Raw genomic sequence first — 27,826 nt, forward strand, 5'->3', positions numbered from 1 at the left:
ATGGAATTCTGCTTTGTAATTGGACCAGGTCCATGTGATCCCAGGTACACCTTCACACCGCCTGGGACCCGTGGACCATAACGCTGCCCGAAGCCTGAGATTGCTAGTTTTCACAGCCTGCCGCCAGCAGGTAGTTTCGTAATTCGGAGGTGTACTCTGGCAGAATTTTAAGACATTAAAATTGACCAGAGATCTGTGCACTTTGATATATTTTGGGACATTCATTAAATGGATTGCTACAATAAAATTCAGTTACCTTAAATTGAAATTATTGGTGTAGAGGAAAGGATTATAGGGTATATATTCTATATGAAAAACATAAAGTTAAGAAAAAAGTACACGTCTCCTTTGGAAGCAAATAAGTTAGTGGGGGGTTATTGACACCTATTGTACAGTCTAAATTGTTGCATCCATCTGAGAAAATTGTACTAAATGCTATATCTCCTCTGATGCATGAAGACTATTTTGTCCAAATTTCCAGTACTCAGTCTCTATATGGCGAATCAGCGTTTACCGTGCGAGCAGGCAACTTGTTCTATAGGTCTACTGTCCTGAGTAAAATTGAACTGGCTAACATCCAACCTAGTTCTACCCTTGTGTAACTTGTAAATGTAACCGCTGGTCCTCTCTAATCTATCCACTTGAAATAAATTGTCCTCAAACACAATCTAGTCGCTTCATTATTTTTTTAAAAACTTGATTGAATAGTTCCTGAGTCTACTATAAAGTATACTGACCCAGCTCTTTAAGCCTATTTGGTAGCTAAGGTATTTTAAACTTGGAATCAATATTGTGCCCCCTCCCCCACCCCTCCTCTGTACCCTTTCCAAAGCTTCAATATGTCCCACCATGTGAGGGGACTAAAACTGGAGATTGTTCTAAATGAAGCCTAATCAATGTCTCCTGTATGGCTCAGAGGCATGGACCATGTACAGCAGACACCAAGTCGCTGGAGAAACACCACCAATGATGTCGCCGCAAGATCCTATAAATCCCCTGGGAGGACGACGCACCAACATTAGCGTCCTCGTCCAGGCCAACATCCCCAGCGTTGAAGCACTGACCATACTTTATCAGCTCTGCTGGGAAGGCCACATTGTTCGCATGCCAGACACGAGAGTCCCAAAGCAAGCGCTCTATTCACGGCAAACAAGCCAAAGGTGGGCAGAGGAAACGTTACAGGGGCACCCTCAAAGCCTTCCTGATAAAGTGCAACATCCCCACTGACACCTGGGAATCCCTGGCCAAAGACCGCCCTAAGTGGAGGAAGTACACTGGGAGGGTGCTGAGCACCTCAAGTCTCATCGCCGAGAGCATGCAGAAATCAAGTGCAGGCAGCGGAAAGTGTGTGTGGCAAACCAGTCCCACCCACCCCTTCCCTCAATGACTATCTGTCCCACCTGTGACAGAGACTGTGGTTCTCGTATTGCACTGTTCAGCCACCTAAGGACTCATTTTTAGTGTGGAAGCAAGTTTTCCTCGATTCCGAGGGTCTGCCTATGATGATGATGATGAATCAATGTCTGTACAAGGACAAAATTGTATGTTTTTTGTTGTGAATTGCCCTGTGAATACAACAATGTACTCTGCTTTAGATATAGCTTCATGGTATTAGTCGTAAACCTGTATAGAGTGTTGTACTATTAACAGCTAGATCTTTTTCTTTCAGTACTGGCTTTAATTTTGTTCCTTGTAGGGTGTATGTTTATTTAACATTAGACCTGAACACATGCATAATACTATATACTATCCTAAATTATATGTCATTTGCCAAACACATCCCCAATGCGTTGAGATCTGCTGGCAGTGCTTAGCATCCTCTATAATCCTCTATAATTGACACACAGCTTTGTATCATAACAAACTTGCAGATCATTTCCCCAAAACCTGCATCTAGGTCATTAATGAAGATAGTAACAGCAAAAGTCCCAGCACGATCCCTGTGGGACACCACTGATCAGATCCAAATTCATTGACCACAATTTTCTTCCGACAGGCATTCGGAAAATTCTTAATCCACCACAGCAGATTACCACTAATTCCACAAGATCCTATCTTGTTGAATAGACTCTTATGAAGTACCTTATCAAAGGATTTCTGAAAGACCAAGTAGACCATGTCTACCAGTGGTTGTCCTCATCCACTAACTGAAATAATTTGATCAAATTAATGAGCCACAACTTTCCTATAAGCATTATTGAGTATCCCTGATGGTGCCTTTTCTATCTAAATGGTAATAAAGGGCATCTCTTATTCTACCTTTAAGCATCTTGCCCATGATCAAAATCAAACTAATGGGCCTATAATTACCCAGCTCTACCTTTATTACCCTATTTAAATATTGGAACTATATTATCATCCTTCCAGTCTGAGGGAGCAGTCCCCAACTCTAGTGAGCTATTAAAAATACAGGCCCTTACTCCTAATATTTATAAATAGGAACTGGTCTGGATTTCTACCATGTACATCCAAAGTTTATGATGCTCTATTTAGCTTGCCTCTGCACTATCTCTTGCATCCAGTGCAAAGTATCATTGAGTCAATCAACTTGGAATTGCAGTACAAACCTTTGAAATGTGTTAACTACCTCTAACCTGAAGTCAGATGCAAATGTGCATTAACTAATCCGACTTATTCAAAATATCCAAGTTAACACAATTAATACTTACTGCAAGGTTAAGCACTGAGAATTATAGTTGGCACTTTGGTAGAGGTTCTTCTTAATATCAGCTTTAACACATTTATTTTAAAAGGGTTACTGCTGGCATTAAAGTAATGCCAATTGGAAAATCCAGGCTTTATTATTGGCAGACTGTTGAAACCATGGGAGCCACACTGCCAAGTCCAATCTTGTCTGATAATGCTCCTATGAAGCACCTTGTGATGTTTTCACTAGGTTAAAGGTGCTATATAAATACAAGCTATTATTCTTGCCTGATATTTCAGTGTGCACTCTCATCAGGGGCATGAAATCTGGTCATTTTTTTCTTTTCGATTGTAATGTCTCTTGTGTTGCCTGGCTGACACCAGCTAACTGAATACAGAATTAAGATTGATTTTCCAAGAGTTTTAATGAGTTTAAATTAATTTTTACATTGCTGGATAAAGCCAAAACAAAGTCTGTATTGCTGCTTACATTATTAAATCTTGATCTCTTTTCATCTTTCTGTCCCTATGCAGTGGTCATTAATACTAAATTGGCATCTCATATTTACAATGCTTTATCGGGTGTGATGGTGGCCTAGCCCATATTACGAAGACGATAGGCTAAATTTACTATTCTGGAGAAAAACCACTGCTGTAACTTAGCATTGAGCTTTGTGCTCACTTAAATATTACTGGGCTACCTTCAGAATTTCTCGATGCTTACCTCATTAATTATGTGTACAGAGTGAGCTTGTGGCCTCGATTATACCTGCTAGATCTGAAATGTTGCAGCTGCTATTAAAGAAGCAGATCCATGACTGATGGGCAGTTTGCTGGAGGCCATGTTCTTATAGACAGTTTTTCTTTTGATATCACAATGTAGATGTTTCTTGACCAGTAGATGATAGTTTTCAGGGTAAGAGCTGTGAGATATATCTATTTATTGCATTCCTCGTACCATTAAAAAAAAATAATCAAATATGCTGTTATGGGCTGCACTCACTTTACAAGTTACAAATCCCTAAACCAGCTGGCACTAACCTTTACTCTACATGTTGCATACATTCATGCTTCCGTTTGGATCTTGTATACTCTTTCACTGGCTGGAGGAGAAAGCAAGACCTCTCTGGGTGTTACTGGTACAGATTGCTCTACTCTCCCCTTGCCATTGGACCAAGGCCTTGCTCTGCCAAGCCCGTGTGGTAGCTGGTGTGCAACAGCCACCCCACGTTAAAAGAAGTCATGCACAGGCATCTTCTACCCTTTAACATGAAGTTCGGATCTTGGAACACCAGGCCTGCATTGGCCTCATCAGTTACCTTAGAACTCATTTTTGTATGGAAGCAAGTCATTCTCAACTCCGGGGGACTGCCTAAGAAGAAGAAACATAGAAACATAGAAAATAGGTGCAGGAGTAGGCCATTTGGCCCTTCGAGCCTGCACCACCATTCAATAAGATCATGGCTGATCATTCCCTCAGTACTCCTTTCCTGCTTTCTCTCCATACCCCTTGATCCCCTTAGCTGTAAGGGCCATATCTAACTCCCTTTTGAATATATCCAACGAACTGGCATCAACAACTCTCTGCGGCAGGGAATTCCACAGGTTAACAACTCTCTGAGTGAAGAAGTTTCTCCTCATCTCAGTCCTCAATGGCCTAGTTACTGCCTGTCATTCTGCTTCCTGTCTGCCAACCAGTTCTCTATCCACGTCAGTATATTACCCCCAATATCATGTGCTTTGATTTTGAACACCAATCTCTTGTGTGGGACCTTGTCAAAAGTCTTTTGAAAGTCCAAATACACCACATCCACTGGTTCTCTCTTGTCCACTCTACTAGTTACATCCTCAAAAATTCAAGAAGATTTGGCAAGCATGATTTCCCCTTCATAAATCCATGCTGACTTGGACCGATCCTGTCACTGCTTTCCAAATGCGCTGCTATTTCATCCTCAATAATTGATTCCAACATTTTCCCGACTACTGATGTCAGGCTTACCGGTCTATAATTACCTGCTTTCTCTCTCCCTCCCTTTTTAAAAAGTGGTGTTACGTTAGCTACCCTCCAGTCCATAGGAACTGATCCAGAGTCAATAGACTGTTGGAAAATGATCACCAATGCATCCACTATTTCTAGGGCCACTTCCTTAAGTACTCTGAGATGCAGACTATCAGGCCTCGGGGATTTATCGGTCTTTAATCCCATCAATTTCCCGAACACAATTTCCTGCCTAATAAGGATATCCTTCAGTTCCTCCTTCTCACTAGATCCTCGGTCCCCTAGTACTTCCGGAAAATTATTTGTGTCTTCCTTCGTGAAGACAGAACCAAAGTATTTGTTCAATTGGATTGCCATTTCTTTGTTCCCCATTACAAATTCACCTGAATCCGACTGTAAGGGACCAACATTTGTCTTCACTAATCTTTTTCTCTTCACATATCTATAGAAGCTTTTGCAGTCAGTTTTTATGTTCCTGGCAAGCTTCTTCTCGTACTCTATTTTCCCCCTCTTAATTAAACCCTTTGTCCTCCTCTGCTGAATTCTAAATTTCTCCCAGTCCTCAGGTTTGTTGCTTTTTCTGGCCAATTTATATGCCTCTTCCTTGGATTTAGCACTATCCTTAATTTCCCTTGTTAGCCACGGTTGAGCCACCTTCCCCATTTTATTTTTACTCCAGACAGGGATGTACAATTGCTCAAGTTCATCCATGTGATCTTTAAATGTTTGCCATTGCCTATCCACCGTCAACCCTTTAAGTATCATTTGCCAGTCTAGTCTAGCCAATTCACGCCTCAAACCTTCGAAGTTACCTTTCCTTAAGTTCAGGACCCTAGTTTCTGAATTAACTGTGTCACTCTCCATCTTAATAAAGAATTCTACCATTTTATGGTCACTCTTCCCCAAGGGGCCTCGCACAACAAGATTGCTAATTAGTCCCTTCTCATTACACATCACCCAGTCTAGGATGGCCAGCTCCCTAGTTGGTTCTTCGACATACTGGTCTAGAAAACCATCCCTAATACACTCCAGGAAATCCTCCTCCACTGCATTGCTACCGGTTTGGTTCGCCCAGTCAATATGTAGATTAAAGTCACCCATGATAACTGCTGTATCTTTATTGCAAGCTTCCCTAATTTTTTGTTTGATGCTGTCCCCGACCTTACTACTACTGTTTGGTGGTCTGTACACAACTCCCACTAGCGTTTTCTGCCCCTTGGTATTCCGTCGCTCCACCCATACAAATTGCACATCATCCAAGTTAATGTCCCTCCTTACTATTGCATTAATTTCCTCTTTAACCAGCAACGCCACCCCGCCTCCTTTTCCTTTCTGTCTATCCTTCCTAAATGTTGAATACCCCTGGATATTGAGTTCCCAGCCTTGGTAACCCTGGAGCCATGTCTCTGTGATGCCAATTACATCATACCCGTTAACTGCTATCTGCGCAGTTAATTCGTCCACCTTATTCCGAATACGCCTCGCATTGAGGCACAGAGCCTTCAAGCTCGTCTTTCTAACACACTTTGCCCCTTTAGAATTTTGGTGTAATGTGGCCCTTTTTGTTTTTTGCCTTGGGTTTCTCTGCCTTCCACTTTTACTTTTCTTCTTTCTATCTTTTGCTTCTGCCCCCATAAAGAAGAGTCTCACCTCTCCGGCAAGGGATCTATATAGAGACAAAGGCTGACATCTGACCCCATCCATCAGCTCTGTTGGCGGTAGGAGGAATAATCAGTGCTGAGGAGGACTGCAACAAATTACAAGAAGACATTAATAAACTTGCAGAATGACCATATAATTGCCAAATAAATGTCAACACAAGTGTGAGGTATTACACAAGAAAAATAAGGAGGTCACACATACTTGGAAAATAAGAATCTAAATGGTATAAAGGAGCAGAGGGATCTGAGAGTACAAATACACAAATCGCTAAACGTAATGATGCAGTTTAAAAAGGCCATTTTTTTTTAAAAGCTAGCCAAGCATTAGTGTTTATTTCCAGAGGAATAGAATTGAAAAGTAGAGAAGTTATGTTGTATCAAACCTTAGACCACACTTGGAGTACTGTGTACAGTTCTGAGCATCATATAAAAAGGATATAGAGGTACTGGAGAGGGTCCAAAAAAGGTTTGCAAGGATGATACCAGAAATGCGAGGGTATACCCATCAGGAAAGGATAAACAGGTTAGGTTCTTTTCTCATGAAAAGAGAAGGCTGAGGGTGACCCAAGAGATCTTTAAAATCATGAATGGTTTTGATAGCGTAGACACGAGAGGCTATCAATATAAGCTAGTCACCAAGAAATCAAATGGGGAATTCAGAAGAAACGTCTTGGAGTAGTTGAGGAAAATAGTATAGATACATTTAAGGGGAGACTAGATTAGCATATGAGGGAGAAGGGACAAGAAGGTTATGCGAATAGAATTAGATGAGGAACAATGGGACGAGGCTCGCGTGGAGCAGTGACTGATTGGGCCGAATGGCCTGTTTCTGTGCTGTATATTGTATGTAATTCTATGATTTCCTGAGATCCAACCAGATGGGTGGCGATCCTAGAAAGATATATGTTTTTGCCCAACTTTCCAACATCCCCTTCCCAGTGTCCCTTCCACTTTGGTGTCACCAACAATTGTGACTGGAAGATTTCCCCTCTGAATAGTCTTATTTCCGTCTCAAAGTATGGCTCTTAGATAAAGGCTTGCAATGCAAGGCAGCAGAAAAAGATGAGGTTTTAAGTATTAATCGTTATGTAATGGAGACAAGATGATGGGCTCAATTTTTCCCAGTTATCTGCGCCATTTTTTTGGCATGTGCCGCTTTTTTTGGCGTAAATTAAAATTTCTCTGTTTCCCCAAAGTTTTCATGCTTACTTAACTCGGGTGCAATTTTTTTTTTTAGGTCAGTATTTTTAGGGGTCCTATGGTAACCTGATGTCTGCGTCAGTTTTTCACATTTAAGTACTTTGGTTCGGTATTCACTAAGGAGGACACAAACAACCGTCCGATATAAAAGGGGTCAGAGGGTCTAGTAAAGAGGAGGAACTGAGGGAAATCCTTATTAGTCGGGAAATTGTGTTGGGGAAATTGATGGGATTGAAGGCCGATAAATCCCCAGGGCCTGATGGACTGCATCCCAGAGTACTTAAGGAGGTGGCCTTGGAAATAGCGGATGCATTGACAGTCATTTTCCAACATTCCATTGACTCTGGATCAGTTCCTATCGAGTGGAGGGTAGCCAAAGTAACCCCACTTTTTAAAAAAGGAGGGAGAGAGAAAGCAGGGAATTATAGACCGGTCAGCCTGACCTCAGTAGTGGGTAAAATGATGGAATCAATTATTAAGGATGTCATATCAGCGCATTTGGAAAGAGGTGACATGATAGGTCCAAGTCAGCATGGATTTGTGAAAGGAAAATCATGCTTGACAAATCTTCTGGAATTTTTTGAGGATGTTTCCAGTGGAGTGGACAAGGGAGAACCAGTTGATGTGGTATATTTGGACTTTCAGAAGGCTTTCGACAAGGTCCCACACAAGAGATTAATGTGCAAAGTTAAAGCACATGGGATTGGGGGTAGTGTGCTGATGTGGATTGAGAACTGGTTGTCAGACAGGATGCAAAGAGTAGGAGTAAATGGGTACTTTTCAGAATGGCAGGCAGTGACTAGTGGGGTATCGCAAGGTTCTGTGCTGGGGCCCCAGCTGTTTACATTCTACATTAATGATTTAGACGAGGGGATTAAATGTAGTATCTCCAAATTTGCGGATGACACTAAGTTGGGTGGCAGTGTGAGCTGCGAGGAGGATGCTATGAGGCTGCAGAGTGACTTGGATAGGTTAGGTGAGTGGGCAAATGCATGGCAGATGAAGTATAATGTGGATAAATGTGAGGTTATCCACTTTAGTGGTAAAAACAGAGAGACAGACTATTATCTGAATGGTGACAGATTAGGAAAAGGGGAGGTGCAATGAGACCTGGGTGTCATGGTACATCAGTCATTGAAGGTTGGCATGCAGGTACAGCAGGCGGTTAAGAAAGCAAATGGCATGTTGGCCTTCATAGTGAGGGGATTTGAGTACAGGGCAGGGAGGTGTTGCTACAGTTGTACAGGGCCTTGGTGAGGCCACACCTGGAGTATTGTATACAGTTTTGGTCTCCTAACTTGAGGAAGGACATTCTTGCTATTGAGGGAGTGCAGCGAAGGTTCACCAGACTGATTCCCGGGATGGTGGGACTGACCTATCAAGAAAGACTATCAACTGGGCTTGTATTCACTGGAGTTCAGAAGAATGAGAGGGAACCTCATAGAAACGTTTAAAATTCTGATGGGTTTAAACAGGTTAGATGCAGGAAGAATGTTCCCAATGTTGGGGAAGTCCAGAACCAGGGGTCACAGTCTACGGATAAGGGGTAAGCCATTTAGGACCGAGATGAGGAGAAACTTCTTCACCCAGAGAGTGGTGAACCTGTGGAATTCTCTACCACAGAAAGTTGTTGAGGCCAATTCACTAAATATATTCAAAAGGGAGTTGGATGAAGTCCTTACTACTATGGGGATCAAGGGGTATGGCGAGAAAGCAGGAATGGGGTACTGAAGTTGCACGTTCAGCCATGAACTCATTGAATGGCCTACTCCTGCACCTATTTTCTATGTTTCTATGTTTTTAAGCAAGTTTGGCCAACTTACATTTTTCCTAGGATGGCATATGTGACCAATCCCGAAAAACCTTCAGGCACTTAAGAAAAACCAGCATACATTAAAAAATCGGCGCAGAAAGATGTTTTTAGGCGAAGTTTTGGAGGGAGTCGAGAAGACAAAGAATATGCATCATGAAGCTTAATTTTTTTAAAGTCAAAAGGGAGAAAATGGAAGTCTAATGCAATTCTTTCATTTTTGATTTTTTTCAAACTACCACACCACCATCGAACGTCTCCTCACCGGGTTACTTTTTTGGAGTAGTCTGAGCCAAAAGAAATGGGCGGAACTCTTGAAAAATGCTGAAAAATGGCATTGGGGAAAATTTGAGCCAGATATTTTGCAATTAAAACTGAAATTGTATCCATGTTCTGAGACAGTCTACGTTTGTGAACGGTGCACTTTTTTAATCAATAGATTTTAGTCTTCTGCCTTATTACCCCTAGGTTCCATTTAAAAAAAAAAATCTTTATAATTTCAACATTTCTGTTTAACGGTGATATTTTTCCCTGTGTCTTTTTGAAGAGCCTCGTGAAGGTTATATGAGAAAGTGATGTTTAAGTACCCTGCGTTGCACTATGATACTTAGTGTTCCAGAATCATCTCCTAACAATTATTGGGACACAGTCGTGGCCCAACTGTTCGCATGAGTGAAGTGTAATGCGAGTAAGAATACCATTTAACTATTATCCCACCTCCGAGATATCAAGGACAGGACATGATTTCGTGTTCCATTATAGATGACCACTTTAATCACATATGAGTGTTTTTTCAATACTGGAGAAAATTCATGAGTTAAGTTTATAATTGAATTAGAATAAATGTTGGATTATATTGCGTCAAAGTATTATATTCTTACCGTTGAACTTTTACGACATCAACAAAAAAGTAGTAAATTTTTTAAATATTTCAGCAACGCAACAGTAATAGAAACAGCATAACAGTAAAATTCAATTTCCAGGATTACTCTAATTTGCAAAGTAAACTCAGAACATCCCAAAGCGCTTTACAGCCAATGAAGTACTTTTGAAGTTGTAGTCAATGTTGTCGTGTAGGAAAAGGAGCCAGGTAATGTTGGTTGACGGATAAATTTTGACTAAGACACCAGAACTCCTTTGCTCTTCTTTGAAAAGTGCTGTGGGATCTTTTACATCCACCTGAGAGGGCAGACAGGGCTTTGGTTTAACGTCTCATTCAAAGGCAGCACCTCAGAGAGTGCAGCCTCCGTACTGCACTGAAGTGTTGGCTTAGTCTCTGGCGTGGGGCTTGAACCCACAATCAGACATATGGGCAGGTGTTAATTCCTAAAAAAGGAACGCTCTCTCCTACTCCTGGGGATTGTCCCCAAGGGTCCCCTGCTGCGGCCTCCTGTCGTTGCTTTTCCTGGCCGGCAGCCGGCCAGCCAGCCAGCCAGTCAATTCATCCAGCTGCCAGGCAGAAAAAATTATAATGAGATCCTGCCATTAAATTCGGAAGGGCTTCCACAACCCTGGCCTTGGCAGGTTCCCCCTGCCTTTCCCCATACCTTCCCTGCCTTCCTGTTAATATCTAGGCCCTGATCTTTGGTCAGGTGGCAGATTAACTCATTCTCTATGTATGTTCCTGAGGTTGCCTTTTCTTGGTTTGCTAGTAGGATCTAGCTATGGCATACTTCTACTTCTACTAAAATCTTGCATTCTTTGATACTCTGTGCTGATGCTTGAATCATACTGTGCAATCTTACAATAAGGCATTTATCTATGGCATACTGCTGCCAATCTGACCACTCAAACACTCTTCATAAATGTTTGGATGACAATTAGAATTGCGCACTACGTCCATAGGTTTTGGCTGTCTGGCTAACTCTAGCCTTGCCAGATTCTTCACGTATCCACTTCATTAAAAATTAACAAATTGCACATTGATAAAGTTGCTTCATTTAAGTGCCCCACAGTATGATCAGTAGTCTGTCGGTAGAGATGACTCCTTGTCTGGTTTGAATCACATGGCCTACTGCCATTTTTTTTTGTTTTTGATACCATCCATCTAATAGCAAGTTAACCCTGTAGTGACAGATTTGGTAGCTCTTTTGCATAGTACAAAATCTGTTTAACCGAAAAAGAAATTATACTGGTGTTACTTGAAACTTGAATCCTTTTGCAGGCTATATGTTGCACTGGTACCATTGCAGTTAACAATGAAAAGTGGCAAATAGTGTTTACTTTTGGCAGAATTTTTCACCCCATAAGTCAGTCCTGAATGTGTAAATCACAAAACCTTGACCAGGCTATTGTGAGACTCCATATTAGCTATGTAAGTTGTACAGTATAGCATCCTCCAGTGTCAAGAACTTTGTATTGCAGGACTGCAGTTTTTCCACAGATTTGTTGGCATTTACAGTGTACTGGTATTTTCTGAAGCTGCAAAATATATTAACTCCATTTTTAAACTCATTCATTCTTCATTGAAGGAACCTGCTAAAACTGACGTTATCTGCTTTGAATCTTATTTGTACAAGCCAATGAAGTCTTGAAACTGAAGTATGTGAGAGTTAATTCGAATGAAAGGGTTGAGGTTTCAGGGAATTGGAGTTGAACTGGAATGAAGCAAATCCCAGCTTGGTGGAATGTTGGTGGTCCAGAACTTTAGCTGACAGAGTAGATTTGATAATTTGTTGAATTAGAACTTATGAAATGAATCAGAAATGTTAATCTCCTGTTGACAAAAACACACAAACACTGTTCAGAGTAGAGAGCCAGCAATATGATTTTACTCTGAAATTAGTTTTACTTTTATTTTGTTTTCAGGTCAGTGCCTGGAACTACTGCAGCAGAATGTGAATCCAACCTGAAAAAAATTTATACTGTGCAAACTGTACAGGTGAGGAGCAAATATTGGTATGTGGAAGAAGTGTATTAAAAACTATTATTTTGCAATGAATACAAAGTTAGTCAGTGTAAATCTTCGAAATAACAACCTTGAATTACTCTTCTGTACGCTGTTTCTAAAAGTTGAACATCAGTGTATTTTCATATTGCAGAGCATATTGGGAGAGGGGTATGTAACTCACCGGGGCAGGTTAAGAATTAATGGACCATTATCCACACTCTAGAAGTATGTAGTTACAAAAATGAATGTTGCATTTCACTTTGTCATTGGTATTTTAATGCTGTTACACAATTGAGAATTTTCTGCTGTATGTTTCTTGGTTTAGTTTCCGCTTTTCCTTTTCCAAAGTAATATTTTCTCAGTTGAAAATACTATTAACTGCCTTGCTTTAATTGAGCCATTCACCACTGTCGTCTTGGTACACGTGTGGATGTTGAAATTCAGGGATGAAAGACACACATTTTAAGAGCAACTCAGTTTTCACCAAAACGTGACTCAACATGTGAACTTGTGTGTATATATATATATTCCACAATGGAAGCATCTCTAATTTGAAGATTAAAAATTGTGGACCTCCAACTAAGCTTTTGTGAACTTTCCTGCCATTTTGCAGTACACGGCAAACTTTATACTACAATAGAATTTGTAGCTCAGTGTTTCATTGTGATTTACATTTTTATTTCCTGTATTTTTTTTTATGGGTTTAGTATCTCAGTTATATTGCACTGAACAGTGAAAATGGGCAGCCACAATTATAAAGCACACTCATATCCCTCTGAAATTGCAGACTGCATGGAATAGGACTTCATCCACTGTTTTCCAGTTGCTGGCAAAGTTGAAAATGTTAGAACAGGTGGTATAGTTATTTCCCATTGGGAGGGGAGCCGGCAGCAACCCACAGTAGTACTAAGGCGATGGGAGGAGCAAGAGTATTCCTGTCGGTTAAACCTGGTGGGCTAGAAATTCATTTTTCAACGGTATTTTTATGCCAAAATTACCATTTTCATTTTGTTACCGTTTACAGGCACGATATTCAGCCTTTAATTTGCGCAGCGGTTAAAATCGGTGTTGTACGAGGATTCGCGGCACAATCCGCAAATTTCAGCAACTTTAGTCTGGGGCCGATAGCGCTGCAAGAGAGGCCTTGGGAGGGGGGGAAAAAACAACAAAAATTGCGGAAAAAATTTACAAAACCCTTTCCTACGAAATCGCTGAAAAAGAATTAAAAGATAAAAACTTTAACTTACCTTTTTTTTGCAGATCTTCAAACTTACTGCTGCTGGCAGGGCTGCAATGCAGGTTTTTCCCTGTCGGTATTCTGGGCGCAGAATAGGGGTGCGGAGAGAGCCAAATATCGATCGTAAATGCTATTTCGGGTGTTGCACGTTGGTACTCCCCTCCCTGGCGGTACGTGGAAAGTGAAAACCGCAAAAAGGTCACTGAAGATCCTGCCGACCGGATTTTCGCCGCGGAGGGTGAAATGGCGGCAAAAACCTGGTCGCAAAGTCAGCGAATTTCTAGTCCGAAGTTTTTTTTTTAAACAACCTTTTTAGTGGCAGCCTCCATCAGACCTTTTAAGGACCACTGGTTAGGCCACATGTAGACCAAGTAACTGTGAGCAGTGCCTGCTCTACTGAATGCAAACAAATTTCCAAAATGGGTCCGAAAACAGGCGTTGGGCATCTTATTTGCATAATCAGGGGGATAACACCTGTTTTGGCTGACATCGGGGATGCCTCTACATCACCAGAACCAATATCGCGTTGGACATGTTCCCGACAGTGTTCGGGCAAGAGACGTTTCTTCCCCCCCCCCCCCCCCCCCCCCCCACTGGCCCACTGCTACTCGTTTTCCTAATGAAAAATGGGTGCAATGAATTTCAATGTTGATCTGGTCTATGCTTCAATAACAACTGTGGTTATGTGAATTCCACAGCCTCACCCACCTCTTGAGTATTAAAAAAAATCACCTATTCTAAATCTCTTGCATTTAATCGTGTATCCATGTCCCCTCATTCTAGACTCCACAATCAGTGAAAGTTGTCTGTTTCTGCCTACACGGTCTCATCCCTTCATTTGCATGTACGTTTGCAAATCTACTATTCAAGGTGCATCAAGTCTATGCGCTGTGCCATCAGTGTTCAAATATAGTTTTTAGTGTTGTTGTTCTTCACTAATACTAATTAGAAATTTTTCTAGCACCTACCTCTGTGCAAGTAATTCTGAATTTAATGTTCTAATCCTTGAGTATCCTTCCTCTCTCAATCCTCTTATTCTTCCCCCTTCCTGCCCTGGTCTCTGTCATGAACACTCCTGTTTCTTTCCTTTATTCCACCTTACCTCTACTGGTCTACCAATGCGCTTGCCATAAATCCTCCACTGATCTCTTGCTGCCATTGCAGAACGAAATATCTCCCATGTCAAAATGGCCACTCCCTTGAGAACAAGGCGCTCCTCATCCATGACTTCACTCTGGACAAGTCTATTGACCTGCTGAACCAGACCAAATCTGGCTCATTGACACCTGCCCCATGCTGAGGCTGTCTTGGTTGGAAAGATCGCAGCCTAGCTTTACAAGGCTATAAGATAGGCCAGCTCTGATTCCCAGTTTTTAACTTCTATGGTACTGATTCTTGGCTTTCGAAAAAAAAAAGCAAATTGTTGGAATAGATTGTAGGTAAGCAACTTGGGTTTGTGCCTATAACCCCTACATCATAATATCTAAAACAAGTGTTATCCTCGTTCACAAACGGGACTGTGATCAGAATGAAAACAAAAAAAGGCTTAGTTGCGGGTGAGTCATATTTTTGCATCAAGATGTGCATCCAGGAGGCATGTGGGCAGCACAGAATTGTACACCATCACAGCTGTAACTGGCATCGTCTCCACACCACTGGCAAATCTTCTACTCATTTGTATTCTAGTCCTGTAGATATAAAGGCCTGCATTCCATGCGCCTATTTGATTATTTTCTGTACCTATGTACATGGACCCCCAAGTCTCTTTGGACTTCCACTGTTCTAACTTTTCATCATTTAGAAAGTATTCTATTCTACCCCTTTTTAGGTCCAAAGTGGTTGACCTCACATTTGCCTACATTGAAATCCATTTGTTACAGTTTTGTCCATTTGCTTAATTTGTTAATATCTTTGTAATTTTATGCTTCCATCTTGCATTGCTTACAGTGTCGCCTACTTTGTGTCATTGGCAAATTTCGATACGTGGCTTTCTATCCAATGATCTAAGTAGTTAATAAATATGGTGAATAGTTGAGGCCTCAACAGAGATCCTTGCTTGAAACCGGTAATCACATACTGCTAATTAGAGTACCTACAAATTATCCCTACACTCTGTCTCCTGCCGCACAACCAATTTCCGAACCAGGTCAACAATTTGGCTTCAATTCCATGGGCTTTAACTTTAGCTAACAATCTCTTATGAGGGACTTTATCAAATGCCTTCTGGAAGCCCATATTAATAAGATCCATATTCCCCTGTTCACTACTTGAATATTTTGAAGATATGATTAAATCCGGTTCATCAAGCCTGACCTACCCTTTACAAATCCATGCTGGCACAGTCTGATCAGCTGAAAATTTTCAGTGTTCAGTCACTCCTTAATTATAGACTCTAGTAATTTCCCGACAACAGATGTGAGGCTAACTGGTCTATAATTCTCTGATTTTCCCCCTCTTGCCTTTCTTAAATAGCGGAATGACATGCGCAATTTTCCAATCCAGAGGATCCGTTCCCAAATCGAGACACCTTTGGAAGATTATAGTTGGGGAATCTGCAATGTTCTCATCTACTTCCTTTTAAACCCTGGGATGGAAACCATCTTGTCCTGGGGATTGTCACTGTTTAGGACTATTATTTTCTTCATTACTGTTATTTTTTTTGCGCTAATTTTGGTGAATCGCCGTCCCGAATTCTATATTCGTTTCCTTGGAATGTCCAGCATGCTATCATCTGTAAATACTGATACAAAGTAATTATTCAATATGTCCACCATGTGGCCATGGCTAAAGTGTGTTCAGCCAAAATTGCCAAATGAATAATCCTACTTGGCCACCTCCACTATCTTGTATGTCTAGCTAATTCGTTTCCCTCCATGTGACATTAAGAAGCGGCTGAATGCATAGACACAGCAAATGCTATAGGCCCGACAGCATCTCTGTTACTGTGCTAAAGATCTGTGTACCAAAGCTAGTTGTTCTCCTAGCTGAGCTGTTCATTGCAGCCATTCACTGGCATCTATCCAATGATGTGGAAGATTGTCTGTCTCGGTATGTCCTTTCCACAAAAACAGATTAAAGCTAATAATTGGCTGGATCAGCCTCCTTCCTTTCAATCATCAGAAAAATGATGGAAGGAGTCATCAATAGAGCTATCAAGCAACACTTACTCACCATTAATCTACTCACTAAAACTCAGTTTGGATTGTGCGAGAACCATTCAGCTCCAGACCTTAGCGCAGCCTTGATCTAGGCATCTAATGTCCTATAGGGAAGGGACATTTCACTGCCCTCTAAAGTGGCCTAGCAAGCCAATCGGTTATTTCAAACCACTACAAAGAAATCTTTCTCCAGGCAACTAGAGATGGGCAATAAATGCTGGCCTTTTCAGCAATTTATCACATTTTGAGGATGAATTAAAAATCAATGCAAGCACTGAATTCCAGAGGTTGAAGTGAGAATAGCTGCCCTCTACCTTGGAACAACATTTGACTAAGTATGGCACCAAGGATCCCTAGCAATGTTGTGGTTAGTGGAAAGTCAAAAACTTACCAACAGTTGAAGTCATATTTGACACAAAAGAAAATGGTTGTGGTTACTGGAGGCCAGTCATTGCAGCACTAGTTCCCCAATGAAGTGACCTTAGCCTAGCCATTTTTAGCTGCTTCATCAATGACTTTCCCTCCATCTTAAGGACAGGACTGCAACTGCGTGCTGATTATTCCAGAGTGTTCGACTTCATTCACAACTCCTCATGGCAAAGACTATCCGTTTCACACCTGATGACGTTTCATAGCCTCTTCATTGTTTACCACCTCTCCATCATGGTTATGTGATGGAATATTCACTACTTGCCAACATTCCCTCTAAGCTGTGCAGCCACGCACCTCTCTGTCAGTCTTGCGCAGCCCGGGACTAGCTTTTTCGATGTTTATAGTTTTGCACACTCGCAAAATTTAATGGGCCACGCAGCCGCACCCAAAACAAAATTTAGGGGGAACATTGCTGCTCACATGGATGCGTGCAGCCGCAACATCGCTCAAGAAGCTTGTTTGGCACCCAGACTCAATAGCCACCTACTCCATCACTGACATTGTGGCTGCAATATGTATGATCTACAGGATGCACAGCAGCAACTCGCCAAGATTACTTCTACAGCACCTCCGTCCCCTGCCACTGTGTTAAGACCATGATCAGAATAGAGGAATTACTGAAGAACGAGAGCAACAATGTCATGGGAACACCATTCCATGCAAGTTGCCTTCCAAGTCACACATCACCTTGCCTTGGACATTTGTTGTCATTCATTCATCGCCACTGGGTCAGTATCCTGGAATTCCCGTCATAACGCCTTTGGGGAGCACCATCACCGCATGGGCTGCAATGTTTCAAGGAAAAGACCCGCCACCTTTCCCGAGCAACTGGGGATGAGCAATAAATGCAGCCCTGCCAGCGTCGCCCAAATCCGGAGAACAAATATAAAAAAAGATTGAGAGTGAAACTCTTAGCAGATGGCCAATAAGTTGTTTCCTTCTCCTATAGCAGTGGTATTCCCAATATAGTTAAGGGCCACTCTTAGCTCTTCACCTCCTCATTTGGGTCTCAGCAGACTTGCTTCCTCTGGGCTTCGAATCATAGATGTGTTATTTCTAGAGCTGGAATTCAGTGTTGTTCCCGCTCATCTCTTTTCAGTGAGAGCAAGAAAGTGCATGTGAATGTAATTAGAAAACCGGATTATCCTAGCATCAGGAAAGCAGTTGAAAGGGCGCTATTAAAACTACTTGGACTTTCAGTTCCCCAATGGCTCAGTTGGTATTTTTGCTGCCCATTGTGGAATTGAGGCATACAGGAAGGTCCAGGTGCAATAGCCAGTCTGCGTTTGCTAATTTCTGCCAGGGTGGGAGTAATGGTGCTACAATTAGCCAGAGTTCCCATTCCAGATTATTATCTAGTGAATCCTGCTGGTAAGTGCACATGTAAATGTCAACTGAGGCTATGATGGGACTCAGCTGTGAATGCCTTCCCCTCCCTTGATCAAATAGCCTGCTAAGATTTTCCAAGCATACACATGGCCACTTGTTGAAGTATGAACTACTGGAACGTAGCCACTGCCCATGGAACCCTGACCAGCACTGAGAGTGTACTTTCAGGAAAAGTGAAGTAAAAAGTGGAAGGGAAAAATTGAGTGCGAACTATGGTTTTAATTCAGGGCTGCCAAACACTTTCTCCTGTGGGCCACCATAGAACCTTGTAGGTCTCGTCTAAAGATGAATGCAGAATATCTATCTGTTTTCATTTCCAAATACTAAATTAAAAATTGAAACCCCTTGAACAGCAGGTAGTGTTATGGCCATCAAGTCTGTTGTTTCTGCCCTCCTTTTTGTCAGCTGGATTATGATCCTATCCTCAGTGCTGATTGTACTTCTCTCGCTGTTGATTTTGTCTTTTTGAACTTGGTGGACTTGGAAGGTCAGAAAAGGTTGTTTTCTCGCTGGCGTAGGACCTTTTTCCACCAGTGAAGGAGCAACCTTTTCCAGTCCACAAAGTTCAACATAGCAAAAGCACCACTGGATGAAATGCTGTTTTAAGTGCACAAATAGGAAATGAGCCACTGGGGACTTCGCTGGCTGTTTGGAGCTTGCACGTTGTTTTAGCATCCCCATTTTAATGGAACTATAGTTTCTCTTTCTCCCTCACCTACCCACCTCCCCCCCCCCCCCACCAATCCCCAGTAGAAAAGTGCCTAGCTTCCACTTGCCAACTGAATTTAAACTTGGCAGTTCATGATCTGAGTCACTGTTTGTTAGGCACTATCACTTGTTGAAATTGAAAGTAGCTGGTGTCTGGTTTACCTTTTTAGACGTTTCTGCACGCCTATTTAAAAGCCAGACTGGTGTAAAAATGGATGGGTGGTAACTCTATTTGAAACCGTGGCAAATGGTACTGAGAATGCAATGAAGCCAACTTCAGTGGAATGACGGATGAGCTTAAAAAAACAAGTAGGTTGCTGCTGAGAGTGGGATCAAATGAGTAAAATTGGAAAAGCTTTTAAAACTATAATATCAAATATGCAGCACAAATATATCCCAAAGATGGATAAATATAAGCTAAATTAGCAGTCACCAAAGTGGCTGAACATAGAAATCAGAATGGAGATAAGGAAGGAGAACTTAGTAAACAGAGCTTGCTATGAGAATGGGGGGGGAGAATTTAGACAGGAATTTGGGGGGGTTAAAAGGTGATAAATGTTTGAAATTATTTGAGATGTGGTGGTGGTCAGTTGTATGCAAAGTTGGGTGAATTAAAATATTAGATCAACCAGTTCAGTGGGCCATCCTTAACTTCACTTGCGTTACGGATTTTGTCAAACATGGCGATTTTTTGACTGCCATTTGTGATGGAAAGTTGATTACTAGATGCACTGAAAAGCCTTTCCCTATCGTGAACTATCTGTTAAATAGTATTCAATACTTTCTGTCTACTGACCAGCATATTCTTGTAGGACAACAAATTGTGCTTGACAGTCACGCAAATGTAAACATTGGCCCTGAATTTGTAGCCCCAATGGGCGAGTACGAGGTGTGCACATGCCCGTAGGGGTCCCGCATGCGAAGCTCACGCGCCTAAATCCAGAACTTGCGATCTGTCAAGAATCCTCTCGACAGATCGCACGCATCCGGAAGTAAAGGACCTCTGCGGGCAAAGAGTTGTACTATTTGTCCAACTTCTGCCCAGCGAATTCCCTTGAAATTCTTACGACTGATAAAAGCAGGTCTGCTTTTATCAGCGTATGACTTTTAAAGGACAAAGAAATAAATGTTTTTCAATAATTTAAACATTTAAAATAAATTAAGTTTATTTTTAGACCCTGTAAAATATGTAAATTTATTTTTCAAAAATTTTAATTTGTGTTTTAAATAATTAAATTCCATTTTGATTAATTTTAAATGTTTTTTTTTAATTTATTTTAAGTGTGTTTTTGGGGGTATTCCCATTCATACTTATGGTGAGTTACATATATACGGAATCACCATAAGTATGAATGGGAATACCCTTGCTTGGATTGGTTGGGCCAGCCCATGTGATCCCAGGGACACGTGCGAATGGCTTAAGTCCCTGAGATGTGTCGGCCTCTACGCAGGCCTTTGCGTAGAGGCCCAGGACCGCAAGTCTCCGAACCTCCCGGACTACCAGATAGATTCATAGAAACTTTTCAGGCCGGAGGCATCCACCCGCAATTTCTGGGCCGTTGTCTTAAATCTGCACTAAACCAGCAGTTAGACCTGCAATTCATAGCATTGTCCACCAGATGATGCAATATTATTATCCTGTAGCTTGTTTTTACAGAATGAAATATAACATAAATTGCATCAATTTTCAGAAGTAATCATCCTTCTGTTATCTAATTAGTTACAACTTCGGAGTGTTTAGTTACTAATTAAAACCTGGTGCAATGTATGGAAATACATTTTTTAAAAGAACTTAATGCATAATAATAACGGTACATGTCCCTTACCTGGACTTCATTCTGAGTAAATTGGCGTTCCCACTTAATATTTTTTCCAGTGACATTAATGCAGGTTGCGCAAAAATAATCTTCAAAAATTCCAGTAATTGCTGCTTTTTAAAAAAAATCAATATTAACTCCTGATGGCTCAGCTTGAGCAATAGAGACTATAAGATACCAGGTTTCATTACTGATATGTGCTAAGTTAGCCAGCCTCAGCCTGCTTACAGTTGGGATGGTTCAGTTGGCCTCAGAATTCTCTGCAAGGTTCTACCTCCTGATCACTATCCAAAAATCCATACTGGAAACTGCTTGTGTAAACAGCTAATGAGTGCAGGATCAGGCTCTCCTATGTCATCTCTCAATTTAATAGCCTACCAACACTCACAATCTGGACTCACTCTCTTTTAATTGGTTATTTTCTATCTGTTGTTCTGCTTTCATCATTCACTGATAATATCATACAGGATCTTTCTCCCACTTCAATTTTCTGTTACATTCTACCAAAATTCAATTTCTGTCCATCTCATTCCAACAAAATAAAATTTCCTAGACATAAATACCAATCTTTACCCACTGTGCACCTCTGAAAATAACATTTGCTATAACGTAAAAAGCAACAAAATCTCAAATATACCCATAATCATGGCTCCAACTACCCACAACCGATTCCTCACAATCAGTATGACTTGCTCCACCAGGCCTCTGCACATTGCCCCAGTGAGACAACTTACTAAAGCCACCACTCCAGTACATGTGGAAAGGAAAGTGCTTTCGTTATGGTTTGCTTCCTGCTCACTTACTCCCTTCTGATCTCTGTTTTATTTAAAAATGAGGGCCTGCAGCCTCCTAATCTCTCCTCGCTCTGGCTGCACTGACTGAGAAATGAGCAGAAGAGCAAAGTAAAACCAACACCAAGGGGGAAGACATGATAACTGGAAAGAGGCGGGAAGCTTTTTTGTTTTTGCTGTCTTACTGATTCCAATATCCTTAAGTCAATGGGAACAAGATTTTCTTTGTTGGGGTGAGGGAGGAGAGGCGGGAGTAGCAGATTCAAAAAGTTTAAAAACTGAGCTATTCGTGGATGGTCCCGATTATGTGCTTGTGCAGGAATCCATCTTTTATGAACGAGTTCTCAACTTAAATTCCGCAGCACAACAATTGAAGCAATGGGCAGACTGTGAGAGAGGTGCGCACACACAGGCAGAGTGTTTGTGGTGGTTGGGCAGAGAGAGCAAGAGCTGCTCTGAGCTGGTTGAGGGAGATGAAGTGCATACTTATGGTGGAGCATTGTGAGTGAAACACACACACATTATATTTGAGAATGGAGGGAAACAGAGAAAGGGCCTGGTGGAATAATCGCATAATCATTGGAATAAAACCACTAGCTGTCCATCCTTGAAACACTGGCTCATAAAAATCAAAGCTGTCATACAAAAAGATATGTTGAGGTAAAAAGAAATTTATTTAATGGCTTTCATGACTTCAGGACATCCCAAAGCAGTTTACAGTTAATTAAATACTTCGAAGTGTAGTCAGTGTTGTGATGTAGGAAACACAGCTGCGAATTTGTGCACAGCAAGGTTGAGGGATAATATTGGCTAGGACACCAGGTAGAACTCCCCATATCATCTTCGAATAGTGCCATGGAATCTTTTACATCCATCTGAGAGAGCAGACAGGGCCTCGATTTAATGTTTCATCCGAAAGACAGCACCTCAGACAGTGGAGCACTCCCACTGGAGTGTCAGCCTAGATTATGTGCTCAAGACTCTGGAGTAGGGCTTGAACCCACAGCCTTTTGACCCAGAGGCGAGAGTGCTATCAATGAGCCATTGTTGACACCCTGTGGATTATGTAAAATAAGTCACTTGCTCCGTGGTCACAGTTGGTCGTGTCTGAAAACTTGGAGGTGGGGGGTGGGGGTGGCATGAAATACAAGCCCAGAAATTTGGGCCTGCAGGGTTCCCTGAGCCTGACTGGTAAGGCCCAAGGCTCCCCTGATATTGAGCATCGGACCTCCTAATAATGGAGCACATGTGGCATCAGAGCCTGCCAGCGGAGAGCAGTGGAATATTGGGTGCATCACAACTGTGCTCAGTGGGGAATGAATCTGGTTGGGAACCTCGTGGCCAGGGATAGGAGGCGGTTAAAGGTCTGGGAACCATGGGACCATGGAATGTGGGCTGTGGATTGGAGGTCTGGGGGTGACTCCACATTCAGATAAGTTATTTTACCACCTTATCTCCTACCAGGCCAATCCTAGCCTTGGTTACCCGAGTGCAGCTGACGCAGGCTGCCTTGGCAAACCAATCCTGGTGAGAGGGTCTCAAACAGGTATTGGGCCCCTTATTTGCATACGCGAAGGGCCGAAAGCCTGGGTCAGGCATGGGTAAAGAACCCATATTTTTTCCCCTTATCCAAAATGGCAGGCGGCCGTAAATGTGCTCTTGCTTCCTGCCAGCCATATTGGGGCCGTAGTGTCCGATAAATGGGCGTTGCGCAAACTGATTTCTGGGCCACTCCTTTATTTTCTCTTCTGTATAATCTACCAACTTGCATGTTTGATGAAATTAGCCACAAATTGCTCTCTAGCTGATAAATTCAAACAATAAATGCAATGTAGAACTTTCAATCTAAAGCTAATTATTATAACCTACAATATTAACAACATTACACTGATTTTCTTCTAACAAGTATGATCTGTTTTGTTTGCAATGTGTGTAATTTCTGTATATCTTAAGGATTATAAGGCTGCTTTTAAATAATGAATGTCGCACTAATGCAAGATGTACAGCCAATTTTAATAGATTATTAGTGCAGTTAATTTAGAATTACTTCCTTCTACACCTAAAAGACCTATAATTTTTCACAAAGTTGTTCCTGTCGGTTTATTAATTTTAATGGTTTAATAAAGTTGTGTGTGTAAAGATGAAATTTCTAAATGTTTTGCTTCCTAACAACCAATTGGCTGCTTAAAAATGTCAGTGATGACCGATCTAGCATCTGAGTAATGTAGTATCAGTAAACTGCTGGTGTTTTGTTATTTGATTTCTGATAAAAATTGATGAGTGTTGATAACTGACAAGCATCAAAAAGTGGACATCTGCTTATTGTCTGGCTAATGGAAGAAACTGCAATTATAACAAAATATTTTGGAGTCTTTGTGAATCTGAACCGTTAACTGATCAGTTGTAATTGGTGAGATCCACTTTGGTAGAATATGGTACCGCATACAGCTTCGAGCCATCTGCTGCATATCTAGGTTTCTACAAAACAATTCAACCTAGACACAAACATGTAATATGTGTCACAATGGATTTACAAAACTATGTGGGGATTTTGGTAGATTCTGGCTGGGACAGCAGTGGAAAAGTACAATTTGCCTCCAGGTCCCCAGGCCAGGGGAGGGAAAACATTGACTGAGGTTCCCATTTCCTCCTCGCGATTACTATCCATTGATCCCTGTTGGAATGTGTGCACGTGTGAGAACTTCAATATATTGCGAATAATTACTTTTAGGCTTGCATGAGAAAAATACCTCTCGAGTCGTTTGGTATGTGTTGCTACTTTCAAGAATGGAAGGGAGAGGAATAAAAGGAAGAAAGTGTTAAAACTATTTTAGGAAGGTGGAGGGGAGGGTGGGGAGGTGAGTGTTCATATTTAAATGAAACTTTATTAAAGTCGCTGTATAATTTAGAACAGGCCAAGATTCTTTAAAAGTTTCTGTATGTCTTAATGTCTTCCATCCACACTGCTGGCCTCAGGATGGTGAGGATGACCCAGCTCACCGATACTTCTTTATACTCTATCCATGCATCTCCATAATCAACTCTACCAGGAGGTGAAGCACAAGCTTTCCCCAATGAGCTGCCCAAGACCTTGTAGATTTGTCTCCTTCGGAGATCTCTTGTACAAGATTGGATTCAAGTTTGGATCTCCCAATTGCAAGTCCAGCATCCTAGCGTTGTAACTGTTAAGACTGTACATATAATATTTTAAATATTTTATCAGTGCTTTACAAATGGATAACCAAAAAGGGGAATGGTTAATTCTGCAGAGTTTTTGTTTCACCTGTGTCTGCGTTATCTTGCCGATATTAAAATGTGAATGTAGAAACCCCATCTGAGTAGTTCCAGGTTAGGTAGTTAAGACACTAGAATATATTTGCGTTGAGGTCCTGCATTTAGCATATCTCGAGTTGACCATCTGTTCAGCTTCCCACCTTTTAGTATCTTCCTTTGCTGCTGAGAATCTGTACCACAGAAGTCATGCTGAAATGTACTACTTCTTCCCATGGAATTTCAGATTTTCATGGCTCAATGAATATTAAAGTGCTATAAAATCAGCCCTTTTCCCACAATATGCTGCCATTTCCTGTTCTATTACTGTAAAGGATACACGAGTGTTAGATCAGACAGATGGACTTACAAGGCAGTCATATTTAAATTAAGTTTACCAAAGCTCGAGAGCACAATGCATTTAAATTACATGCTTCATCTGTTTTTCTTTACATACTGTGGGTATTCCATTAAACCAACAAATTCCATGAGGGATTTTAATTCAGGGTCCTGTCCATTTAACAACACAGTGAATCACCATTTTAATCCTTTATATACACTCCAGTGGTGCTTCTTGGTTTGCAAGGATACTGTGGTGCGCAAACTTTCTATTTGGAAAGAATTTTGAGAGGGATGTGCAGACAAAGTATTAGTGGGTTTTGATTGCCTGGTCCCTGGGAAGTGTCAGTCAGAGAAGAGTGACATTTTCTTTGTGCAATGGATATATTTAAAGTCTGCGTCTATTTGTACTAACTGAAAGGCAGCCGTTTCTCTGGCTCTCCATTTTCACATGACCTATTGCTGATTGGTCCCGTTGAAGGATAAGTCACACCCTGAAATTCCTCTGGAATGTGTGACTGGAACCTCCCAGCCCAAGTTCTGAGTGACTTTCCCATTTGTAATTTGATCCATTTTGATTTCAGAAGCCACAGAGGATAGATCTCCCCAAAAGCTACCAAGTTCCAGCCGAAGTCCCTTAGCCCAGCATAAGTGCATCCCTCCCACAGCCGAAGTCCATTACCCCAGCGCAAGTGCATTCCTCCCCAGCTGAAGGCCCTTATACCAGCGTAAGTGCTTCCTCCATCAGCTGAAGAACCTTACCCCAGCGAAAGGCTTTAACCCCCCCCCTGTAGCCATAGATGGAGCATTCTGTGGGGATTGTTAACAGGTTTATTGGGTATGAAGTGAATAGTGAATAGTGATAGTGTCTTGACTTCTGGATTTCATCCACACCAACGATGTCCCTTGTAATACACTCATCGAGCTTGCACGCACCAGGGGATTGGAACAATGTGATCCGTCTTCCCAGAGTTCCCTCTTCACTCCGATTTACCCCCCACTACCTGTGTCTCTCTCTTTCCCGCTCTCTTCCCCCCCCCCCCCCACCAAGTCTGTCTATCTGTCTCTCTCTCTCTTTCTTTTTCCCCCCCTCCAGAGCTCTTGCTCCCTCTCACTCTCCTCCCTCCCTCCCTCCCTCCCTCTTCCCCCCCCCCCCCCCAGCTTTCTCTGTCGTCGTCCCCCTGCTTTCTCTGTCTCTCATCTCCCCCCCCCAGCTTTCTCTGTCTCTCGTCTTCCCCCCCCCCCCCAGCTTTCTCTGTCCCCCCTCCCCCCCAGCTTTCACTGTTCTCCCCACCCCCCCAGCTTTCTCTGTCCCCCCCACCCCCCAGCTTTCTCTGTCTCTTCCCCCCCCCCGCTTTCTCTGTCCCCCCCTCCCCCCAGTTTTCTCTGCCCCCCCCCAGCTTTCTCTGTTCCCCCCCCCCCCCAGTTTTCTCCCCCCCCCCCCCCACCCAGCTTTCTCTGTTTCTCCCCCCCCCTCCCCAGCTTTCTCTGTTCTCCCCACCCCCCAGCTTTCTCTGTCTCCTCTCCTCCGCCCCCTCCCCCAGCTTTCTCTGTCTCTCCGCCCCCCCCCCCCCCCCCCCCAAGCATCCCCCCCCAAAGTTCTCTCTCCGTTTCTTGCTGCCCCGCTCACACTCTTTCCCTCCCTCCGAAGCCACTGCGCAGGGCCCGGGGGCCCGCTCGGTGCTGCTGGTGCCTTGGAGACGCGGCGGATGTGTTCAGCTGCTGCTGGATGCATTTGAGGCATTGGACGCATGTGCAGAAAAGGATTAATGGGAATTACCCCATGGGGGGGGGGGGGGCGGAGTCGGTGATATTTGTCACAACTCTCGCTCCTGCGCATGCGTCGGGAGACTTGGTACCAATAGTTACTCCGATATTTAAAGTGTGACATTCGCTAAACGCTTAATTGTTGATCTTTCGCTGCATTGTTCATGGATAACCTGGGAGTTTTGAGCACAGTTGTGATGTTTAATTACTACAATGGAGTTTAACCTAGCATAACCTGCTGGCATATCTGTCGTCGCTGGTCCCTCCCTGCCACCCTCAAGTTCACTGGCGAGATGGCTTGCAGCACTTGCTGTGAAGTTATGGCAATGGAGCGAAAGCAGCCACAAGCACATTCACTGTGCCTGAAGCAGCCTACCTTTCTTGCTTTATTGCCATGAGCCGACAGGAGCAGGACAACCCATAGAGGAACCAAGTGGTGAGAAGGACCTAATCTCCAGCTCTGAAGATGAGTCCAGGGATGATAAACTGACAAGATTAGTATTAGATTCTCAGGTTACCAATATCGTAAAATATGCATCGCCATCCTTGAGCTTCAATTTCAGCACCATTGGTCATTTAAAAATATAGCCATCAATGGCATCCTGCCCAAAGCACTGATATCAAGCCATTAAGTAAATATAACTTTTACAGACTGCAGCAAATGTCATGTGACTGAACCTCCAGGAATGGGTCCAACCAGAGTTGGTTTACC

General features: G+C 42.3%; 1 protein-coding gene across 2 annotated transcripts in view; it reads left to right on the forward strand.

The window, feature by feature from the left end:
- Positions 1-27,826, forward strand: part of eif4e3 (eukaryotic translation initiation factor 4E family member 3) — a 98,434-nt gene that overhangs the window by 41,787 nt on the left and 28,821 nt on the right. The window contains exon 2 of one of the 2 annotated variants that reach the window (XM_070894650.1): positions 12,125-12,197. The exons of the other annotated variant lie outside the window; for it this stretch is intronic. Within the exon in view, the coding sequence (XP_070750751.1) occupies positions 12,125-12,197 (73 nt within the window). The remainder of the gene's footprint in view (positions 1-12,124; positions 12,198-27,826) is intronic. 2 annotated transcript variants of the gene reach the window in all.

This window comes from Pristiophorus japonicus, chromosome 12 (assembly GCF_044704955.1).
Source record: "Pristiophorus japonicus isolate sPriJap1 chromosome 12, sPriJap1.hap1, whole genome shotgun sequence".
Classification (NCBI taxonomy): domain Eukaryota; kingdom Metazoa; phylum Chordata; class Chondrichthyes; family Pristiophoridae; genus Pristiophorus; species Pristiophorus japonicus.